This window comes from Salminus brasiliensis, chromosome 4 (assembly GCF_030463535.1).
Source record: "Salminus brasiliensis chromosome 4, fSalBra1.hap2, whole genome shotgun sequence".
Taxonomy (NCBI): Eukaryota; Metazoa; Chordata; class Actinopteri; order Characiformes; family Bryconidae; genus Salminus; species Salminus brasiliensis.
Window position 1 is genome coordinate 37953337 of NC_132881.1, and position 10591 is coordinate 37963927.

The 10591-nt window shown below is 39.2% G+C and overlaps 2 protein-coding genes across 2 annotated transcripts; both read left to right on the plus strand.

Moving 5' to 3' along the window:
• Positions 1-3807, plus strand: LOC140554190 (phenazine biosynthesis-like domain-containing protein 1). Its single transcript, XM_072677038.1, has 9 exons — positions 1-174; positions 294-393; positions 585-683; positions 800-909; positions 1004-1033; positions 1134-1222; positions 1494-1669; positions 2123-2185; positions 3457-3807. The coding sequence occupies exons 1-9, from the start codon at positions 91-93 to the stop codon at positions 3567-3569; spliced, it is 864 nt and encodes a 287-aa protein (XP_072533139.1). The 5' UTR covers positions 1-90; the 3' UTR covers positions 3570-3807.
• A 417-nt stretch (positions 3808-4224) lies between these two features.
• Positions 4225-9861, plus strand: LOC140554872 (phenazine biosynthesis-like domain-containing protein 2). Its single transcript, XM_072678316.1, has 9 exons — positions 4225-4440; positions 4578-4677; positions 5882-5980; positions 6112-6221; positions 6827-6856; positions 8225-8313; positions 8502-8677; positions 9325-9387; positions 9579-9861. Exons 1-9 carry the CDS (start codon positions 4357-4359, stop codon positions 9689-9691), a joined length of 864 nt encoding a protein of 287 aa, XP_072534417.1. The 5' UTR covers positions 4225-4356; the 3' UTR covers positions 9692-9861.
• The last annotated feature ends 730 nt before the right edge of the window (positions 9862-10591 follow it).

Below are 10591 nucleotides of genomic sequence, written 5' to 3' on the forward strand. Positions count from 1 at the left end.
CCGACATGAGTGTGCAAAATCTACATGTGTTCTATAGACACTAAGCAGCCTCTGCACTGATCCAAATCCTGGACTTTCTTAAGATTAGTAATGGAGATTCCAGTTTTTACAGTTGATGCATTTACTAATTTACCTTTCAAAGGCAATCCTGCAGCAGTCTGTCTTTTAGAGAATGTAAGTCATTTTGCACAGAGTATGTTTCTGTCACATTTGTCTCAATGTATGCTAAAACTGTATATGTAAATGTACTTTACTAACTGTACTTTACTGTGAAATGTTTGTGACAAACTCAGAAACTGCATGATGAGCTTTATCAGAAAATTGCAGCGGAGATGAACTTATCAGAGACTGCATTCGTCACAAAGCTGAAATCTACAGACAGCTTTTGTTCAGGTATTTGAAATGTTCATGGCTGTTTGAGCATTTGCAAAAGACACACCTATAAAATGTATACACATATTATCTGAACAGTACCTTGACACAGATCTTTTACCATGCAGTGAATGTCTGGAAACAGGCCTGAAAACTTGAATTCTAAAATAGAATGATAATGATATGAATGACATGGTATTTCATTTTTAAAGGAGCAAGATTTGGCCTGCGTTGGTTCACCCCTACAAATGAAATTGCACTATGCGGCCATGCAACACTGGCTTCAGCAGCAGTGCTCTTTTACAGAAAAGGTAAGACATACTACAAACAGTAATCCAAAGTAATCCTTTAATTAAGGTTACAGATTACAGGCAGATAATCAGTCATTTGCACCAGAGTAACTCTCTCAACCCTGAAACTTCTTTAGAAAATACCAACCTTGTGGTGGCGTTTGAGACTCTGAGTGGAGAGCTGCAGGTCCGCCAGCATGGAGAATCTCTAGTGATGAACTTCCCCCTTAACAAACCAGAGGTTCAGGTAAAAGTTACCTTTGCAGAGGAAAGAAAATCCATTTGAAATAATAAGGTTATGTCAAGGAGTAGATCTACATCTGTCTTTATTTTACCTTTAGGATTTCAACAAATTCAATACAGTCCTTAGGGTAAGTTTATGCAAGTTCATGTTCTGATGGATTAAACTGTTAAAACATAAGTCTACGTTGCATAACTCACTCCAACCAAATATCATTTTTCAATGTACAGGCTACTGTGGGAGATCTACCTATTCAGGAGGTTTGCTACTGTAAAACCACAAAGAAGCTTCTAGTGCGTCTGGCTGATACATGCGACAGGTAGTGCTAAACAGTGAAGGCCATCACCAAGGAGACAGACTGTGCTTGGAAATGCTGTATATTTATGCACACTATTTATAAGCAGTTTCTGAAACTGACTGTTTAGTGTCAATCAGTCACATACAATATATATAATATTATAAATCAACTCAGTATTCTGTCAAATAAAATATTCAATTATTGTATAAAGTACTTAGAACTAGGGGAGTCTGTGAGTCAACAAATGCATTATGAATGTCCAGGAGGAATAATTACTGACTTTTGATTGAAGGTCAGCTCTTACATCCTTGAGCCCGGTGGCTGAGACTCTGCTGAAAAGTGAAACCAGTGGAAAGGTTAAGGGTGTTATCGTCACAATCAAAGGGGCGCCCGCTTTACAGCCTGGATACGACTTCTTCTCCCGCAACTTTGCCCCATGGAATGGCATCCCAGAAGATCCAGTGACTGGTAACTAGAGATGTGGGATGTAGCCATCTTTAACCCACAAATCATAACAAAACTGCATATACAGTCTCCCCTGAAAGTACAATAAGACAGCAGTAAGGTTAATACACTAAAGACAGTTTGGTGTCAGATCAAAAAATAAACATGAGATCTATATTTGCATCCAGTCTAACCGGGAGGATCTTCATCATGCAGCAAGACAGTGACCCAAAATACACTGCCAACACAACACAATACTCCCTGGGGGAAGAAATCATTCACCAGATCTTAACCCAGTTGGCCATGCAGATCACAGTAGAAGGATGCAACAGTTAAACATTTAGTGGTCTGCCACCAATGGGGGTGTTTAGTGTTTAACAAAAATATGGCATTGCTTTCAACTGGGATTGTACAGTGTATATCTACAAAAACTGAAATTCACTTATTTAGATTAAAATATTTTATTTTTCCATGAAGGCTCTGCTCATACAATCCTCGCTGCCTACTGGTCTGAGAAACTTGGAAAGAAGAAAATGTTAGGTGAGCAATGATATTTGCTGCTTTTTTTCATTGCACTACACAAAAAAACATGAATCTTAAAATAATTTAGTTAAAAACCACATGAAAGTGAACCATAATTGCATCCAGAATCCTGGGTCCTGTCCTCTTCAGCTTACCCCACAGGTTTTTAATTGGGTTGAGGGTCTGGGGAGGAGCTTGACTTTGTGCCTGGTTAACCATTTTTGTGTAGATTTGGCCACATGTTTAGGGTAATTTTCTGAAAGACCCAGTAACGACTCATCTTCATCTTTTGGGCAGAGGCCACTAGATTTTGATTTAAAAGAGCCTTGTACTTGTATTGAGTCCACCATAACAAGGTTCCAGGGGGCTTTGGAAAAGAAACAGGCCCACAGCATCACCAATCCTCTTCCATACCTCACAGTGGGCAGGAGGTGCTTTTCCGCATACTCATCTTTTGTGTTACGCCAAACCCACTTAGAGTGTTTGCTGCCAAAAAACTCTACCTTGGTCTCCAGACCTTTACGTTTATGCTTGTAAGTGAGAAAAGGCTTTTTTCCATGCATGCCTCCCAAACAGCTTGTTGGCATGTAGATAGCAACTGATGGTTGTTATGGAGATTTTGTGACCCCAAGATGCTATTGTTTGATGCAATTCTCTGATAGTGAGCTTTGGAGAATTTTTTACCTCTCTTACCATCCTCCTCACTGTACGTGGTGGCAAGATAAACTTGCATCCTCCTCCAGGCTGGTTTGCCACTGTTCCAGTTGCTTAAACGTCTTAATGATTCTGTAGAAATGGAAAGGTGCAGGTGCATGCGAGTGGATATTTTCTTGTATCCATTGCCTGATTTATGAAGGGCGACACACATCTGCCTTACTTGAATGGTGTGTTCTCTTGTCTTTTCCATGTTGGAGAATGGCTAAGAGAAATAGGCCTCTGTGTCACGTCATATTTATACCGCAGAGAAACAGTAGAAATGACAGAAATGCTTGAGTTACATTTATTTTCTAGGAATTCTTAGGGGTGCCATTAATTGTGGAACATAAAAATAATTATTTCTTGGTCAAAGATTTTCTTTTCTTTTTTTTATTCACTTGAGTTAAAGGTTACATTTTCTACAATTTTCAGTGTGAGATTATGCTTCTACAATAAAATCATTTAAAGGCTTTCAACATATCTTAACTAGGGGTGCCAATACTTGTGGAGGGCGCTGTCAGAGCAGAATTGAGAAAACTTTATAAAACTGTAACGATTAAACTACCTCACAGTTGCACTCTTCATGTTTGCAGCCTATCAGTGCTCCAGACGTGGGGGTGAGCTAGAGCTGCAACTAAGAGATGATGGCAGAGTGGACATCGCAGGCCGAGCTGTGGTCATCCTTCAGGGAACCCTCGATCTCTAGAGAAACCTACATGAAGACTACATAAAAACTGAAAGCTGTCACAACAAGGTCATTTATGATGAAGGCCATTTTCCAGTTACATTTTAGGGATTCATTAACATTTAGTCATTAGTTTTCCTTTCTGTTTTGTTGGTGACTACATATATGTCCTGCTTTGCCGGTTGTGATGACTTTGACTTTAGAAGTTTACCAGTATTTTGGAGGAAGAGTATATAAAAAGAGCACCTGGATATTCATGATAAACCAATAAAATATGTTGCAAAAGTTATTATAGCTACTGTTGTCCTTTTTTTTTTGAGGGGGGGGCATTTAATTGAGTCATCATTTCACAAAACTGGGCTTTACTGGGCTTGGTTCATTTACTCTGGTAAGATAATGCATAACAGACATGCAGAATTCGCCATCACCTGCCTACAGTCTAACATGACCTGTGTGTAGTGTGTCTATACTGAATTTTGGGAAGTTAAGAGCTTTTCCAAAGGAGGTCTTCCATATACAAATCCACTACAAAAGTAAAACTGGACATTTAGAGGAACATGCAGCATTACCTTAAACTTCTTTTGACACTGACCTATATAAAGGCCACTGACCACTTGAGGCACTGCAGCATCATTTTATTTAAGGTGGAACGAAGCAGACAACTGTTTTAATCTGTTACTCATATCAGACTGAGTCCTTAAAATTGGGCAGCTTAGATGGAGCCAAGTCCAAGTTGGCGCTATACAAAAAGACAGACGTTGGCCTGCCTCAGTAAGTCTTCTCCCAGCAAAGGACAGAAGTGGGAATAATGGAGATTCCACTGTTTATTGTGGACTCGTTTGCCCGCTCTCCTTTTGAGGGGAATCCAGCAGCAGTTTGCCTGTTAGAGAATGTAAGTAGCTCCTTCTTGCACTCTGTTCCCCTCCCCCTGATTATATAACGGTCCTACTTTACCACTAAGTAGTAACTGAATCTGGAGCCATGGTGTTATTATAGTAACGTTTCCCTGTATTAACATGCTTCTTTTAGGCTCTGCAGGAAGAGCTGTATCAGAACATCGCATCTGAGATGAACTTATCAGAAACAGTATTCATCACAAAGCTGAAAGCCACTGACGATTTTTCTTCAGGTACTGATCTTTGTTTGATGGAAACATGCATTAGTTAACGTGCATGCATTAGTATGAGCATGTATAATATTAGTATCCTTACAGTTAAGATAAGTTCTATCTGCGAGCATAGCACAGAGGACTTCCTCAGAGAAATCAGCTCATCCCCAGCTGGAAGAAAGAGCAGTGAGTGTAGACCAGCATGAAGTCCAAGCTGGTTTATGCTGGTCTGGGGCAGGAGTGGTGCTGTTTTTTGCTGGTGATCAGTGCAACATCAGCTTCCATTGCTAGTGACCATCATAACACAGCATATTCTGGACGACTTTTTTTTTTTTTTTGCTGGTGACAGGCTATGCTACTGACGGGCATTTTTAGCAGAGTCAGCATAAAATGATACTCTGAGGAAAGTGTAGAGCAAGAATAACTGCTCATAATCCAAAGAATGCCCCCTACTGGTTAACATGATGCATGATATAAAAGGTGGGAGAAACAGTGGTTCATGACTTGTTGAATTTCTGACACTGTCACATAAACAGAATTGCTCATATGCCATACACTGATATTTAGTAATTGCTGTTAGTTATTCTGTCTGGAGGGAAACTAGTTAAAAGCCAATGAGATCTTGTGAGACTATGTTGGGAACTGTGTGGAACAGAAAAATCCAACCACGACGAATGGTGTGTGGACAGCAGTGAATAATGCCTGCAATGTCTTCACATAAATTGTAGAAGCTTTAGAAGTGTATGGCAGCAATGTGAGGTTGTCTCAAAGGCTAGAGGGCATAGAAAATACTGGTCAACACCTTCTCTGTCAAAAGAGTTGCTCAGAGTTGCTATAGAGCTTTCCAGTGCAAAAAAGGAATGTTTTGACTGACCAAATCAAATCATCTTATCTCAAGCCCTATGGGCATTTAACGTATCGAAGACCAAGGACAAGAAAGCCTCTCATACAAGCAGGAGCTAAAAATGATGACTTCAGACAACCACTCATTGTAATCCTATCACTTTTATGTAGGATTAAATAGTACAGTTACTTGTGGTCCCCTGAAACGGATCAGCTTGGATCAATGGTAATACCCTTATAGCTGACATTCTGCACCGGTGATTCCTAGCAAGCATCAGCTCACTTCAAATCCAGTGTGCTAGTGGGCTAATTAGCACTGTACAAATACTTATGGATCGTTCTGTATCTGTATTTGCTTTTTTTATTTTTTATCTTTATAAAGGAGCAAGATTCAGCTTGCGCTGGTTCACCCCTATACATGAGATTGGACTTTGTGGCCATGCAACACTGGCATCTGCAGCAGTGCTCTTTTTCAAGAAAGGTATAATAAATGCATGAAATGCATGAATTACAGTTAGTCCATTAGCACCATTTGTTATATGCACACCTAGCAGCAAGAACAACACTTGGGATGAAGTTTTGCTACAATTGTACAGCTGTAATATCCCACAGAAAACACTAACCCCGTGGTGGTGTTTGAGACTCTGAGTGGAGAGCTGCGGGTCCGCCAGCGTGGTCAGTTAATAGTGATGGACTTCCCTCTTAACAAACCTGAGGTTCAGGTACAGTAGCTCACACATTTCCTTCTCTGTACCCGGATAGGCGATATGACAATATACTGTTATTAAGATAAATTACTTCATCACTTTTCTGAGTCTATAATGGGTGTTGGCAGTATGCGCACTGCTCGGCAACATGCTTCATTAAAAAGAGGATTAGGATCTCAAAGATTAGGATCTTATATAACTGCATGTAGATAATTACAGCATATGGAACAAGTCAATAAACCTGTACTTGCTGCTAGAACTTTGTGAGGCACTACTGTTCCAGTGACAGGGTTGTTTCCAGACTATACTATGTGACAGATATTTATTATAAATAAAAATTAAATAATTTCAACAGTTTAGTGGCTCAGGTAGTTTTAGCTTAGTGGTGAGGGTGCTTTGTTATTGATCATATGGTTGTGTGTTCAATACCTTGGTACACTAAGCTGCAAGGCCATCCAAGCATCCATCTGAGGTGGAAGGAGGGCAGTTTCTCAGAAAATATAACAAACATTAAAAACACACTTTTACAAAATGATATGTAATTTTGCCAAAAATGACACATTCGTCTATTCCCAGTTAGTGTACAATGTTAACTGGTTATGTTTCTATTGTACCTGCAGGACCACAATGAATACAAGGACTTGCTTAAGGTACGTTTGGCAGCTCATTTTGACATCATTTGTAAGAACAAAAGAACATCTGGTATGATGCAGTTTTGGTCGTACCCAAGACAGCTGTTAGTCTGGGTGCATTTGTAATCAGCTGTGATCTCAGCCGGCCCAAGCCCAGCGGTCCCCACCATTGACCAACACATAAGCCATCATGCAGAGTTTTTCACAAAGCAGGATTTCACAGTTATCCAGATCCAACTTAAGCCCAACTTCAGTATTGTGGAATAGCAATATTTCTTAGCTCTGGAACAGGAGATTCTACAAAATTAAGATGTGTTGGGAGCAAAAGGAGGCCCAGTACACAGTATTGGTATAGATTTTCTAATAAAATGCTTGATAAACATATACTGTATAATAATAATTTAAATACACTATAATCCCAAATGAAACAGATTGAGAAGCCAATAACGATAAAAGTAAAAGAAAGGTAAAGGTGCACATATTTGTCACTGTACTATGTACAGCGAAATGTCCTACGCATTTAACCCATCTGTGGTAGTGAACACACACACACACACACACACACACACACACACACACACACACACACACACACACACACGTGAAATAGGGGCAGTGAGTACACGCACACCCAGAGCGGTGGGCAGCCAACTCCAGCACCCGGGGAGCAGAGAGGGTAAAGGGCCTTGCTCAAGGGTCCAACTTCCATTAAAGGGAAGAGGGAATTGTGGTCAAGGAACAAGTAGCCTGAAGTCTAGTAGATAGTTCACAAAAGGAACTGATAAGATGATGTTGGGAAATGTATGCTACGAACAGTTTTAACACCATAGAACAGTCTTGACCTTGGGCTCAGGTTACCTGGCTAAACTTAGAAATCCTGTTTTGTAACACAGTCTCATGGCCAACAAATGGAGACTACCCTCTAAATGGAGATTTAGCTTTATGAACGGGATTGGGTTAAAAGAAGACATGGCAGAACACAAGGTCAGAAGATTATTAAACAGATGTTCCATCTAAAGCTGGGCAGTATGACAATATTTTATCGTATTTTGATCAATTTTGTTATTGTGACACACAATATGCTTTCCTGGTAGTAGTTAGTAGTAGTAGGTTTTAGAATGATCATAACTGGTGTAGTTAGTCTGTTTACATGCATACATGCTTCCACCTTATGTTCAGGCAGTGGTTCCAGAGTCATTCAGTATAACTTAGGAATAACATAACCAGTTTGCATTGTCTCCATGTAATTACTGAACAATGATCTTTCAATTTAATAAAAGAAACCATAGAATGTATTGCCCCGAAGATGAGAGTTCAGTTTCTCCCACTCTCTTAAGATTTCGTAAGGAATAGCCATAATCTGTCTTCTTGTAAATCACTTCAAAGGCTCTTCTGGGAGATTTGCCCATTCAGGACGTTTCTCTCTGCAAAACTACAATGAACCTGCAAGTGCGACTGGCTGACACATGTCACAGGTACTGTTGATCTACGAAGGGTATCCTACACACACTTTTTTACCTGCTACAGTGCGTAATCTTTTGTGTGTCAGGCTTCTAATTATAAAACACAGCTACATTTTCTGCAGTGCAGATTCCAAAATACCATTCAGCTACTCTTTAATACAGTTGCTGTAATATAGTTAATAGTGATAGTGTTGTTACAGGTCAGCATTTACCACAATACAACCAGAGGCTGGGGATCTTTTAAGACATGAAGATGGAAGCAAGTTTAAAGGTGTTATTGTAACCATGAAGGGGGATTCCACTTCCCAAGTAAAATATGACTTCTTCTCTCGCCACTTTGCTCCTTGGCATGGGGTTCTAGAAGATCCAGTGTGTGGTAAGATTCATTGTTAAAAACAACTGTATTCTGGGTGCGTTTCTGAGGATTCAATCTTCATTTTTCATAACATTTGTGTGGTTGCATAAACCAAACAAAATTACGTATATGGCCAATTTTCAACTGCTGTTCTCCTTAGGGAATGTTGCACAAAAGCATCAGCTATTCTTTTTGTAAGTTGGGATCCTTTGAAAGGTTGCAAAGACTCAGCCGAGAACAGAACTGTTTATGATTGCCCACGCATTATCAAACGTTGAAGTCCCCAGTTCTGAACTTTCTTCCAGATCATGCATTTTACAGTAAAACATGGTATGGTTAATCATGCTTATTATGAGCGGGGACATAAACTAGCAGTGAACAAACTGGTCAGATTGACCTTAAATAACAATTGGCAACATTTAATAATTAACATGTACATACTTTAACAACATAGCTAAGGGTATTTTTTTTAAAAAGTAAACAACAAAGCACGTTTGTAAGTTGCTCTGGGTAAGAGGGTCTACTAAATGACTTAAATGTAAATGTTAAACGTAGTACATTACAGTGTATTATTTAAATAAAAAAAAAAAACTAAGCCCCACCATATTTGTACCATTCTTTTATTTATTTATTTATTTTATGTAATTCCTAAATTCTCCTTTTCAAAGGCTCTGCACATACAATTCTTGCTGCCTACTGGTCTGAAAAACTGGGGAAAAAGAAACTGTTAGGTTGGTAACTGATCTGCCTTCTTCATTCTCCAATTTAATAGAAAATCAAGGTCACATTTAAAAGCACTAGAATAATTATTTTTATAGAACATGTCTCCCTCTCTTCCTATTGGACAGTTTATATTTGACTTCTAGAGCTAAATCAAAAGAAATCTCACATGCATGCTGTGTTCCCCATGTTTCTGCACCAGCCTACCAGTGCTCCAAACGCGGAGGTGAGCTAGAGCTGGAACTGAGAGATGACGGCAGAGTGGACATTGCTGGTCGGGCGGTGGTCATAATCCAGGGAACCCTCAAGCTCTAGACTAATGGCTTCCTCAAGAGCTCACTATGAAAGAACGTCATCCAAGACGTGGACATATTTTAGGAGCCGTTGTTTGTTAATGCATTTCATTGAACAGCACTTGGTGGTGTGCATCCTGTGTTTCTAACTAATATATTTATATATATAAATATATAAACTAATCTCAAGAACATCTGTGTATGTGTGCTTTGATTATTCTATAGGACTACAAAGTCACTTATTTAAATAATGACTTTATTACAAGACAACTAAAAATACAATACACAATAGTATTTACATATAAAAGTTAAAAAAGGCTGTAAAAGGTCTCGTTCTTAAAAAGGCATATGAATGAGAAACTGAGTAAACCACTTCGTACAAATGAGGTAGGAATTATACACCAAAACAGTCAGAGCACAAAATTATGACATTATTAAAGAGCATACTTTCTGCATTACTGCCATCTCAGTATTCTCCTCCACTGCAGTAAAACAGAAACTGCATGCTTCTGAATGAATGGCCAAGCAGTACCACTTACCCAGAATCTGCAAGTACAGGTGTGTCACAGTCAAAGGGATCCCACTTACAGGATTTAAGAGGTAAATTTTGAGAACAGTCACTTTACTTATTTTGAGGAGTTTATCACAGGTAGGTTATTGGCAGTGCTTCATGAGCAGCAGGTGGCAGCTGGAAGATGTGGGTCAGGTTAAGGAAAACACATTTTAAAAGGTCATCAGACAAACAATGTCCATCCATATAGTACACCATGAACAGATGTCATCAAATGTAACTTTACCTCGTAAATGTACCTAATTTTCTGTAATTTCCCATAAAAAACTGTTTCTCATCAAAATTGGGAGAACGACTCTGTAGAGACAGTGAGAATCAATACATTTCCAATTGCCTGGAGGAATCTGATCA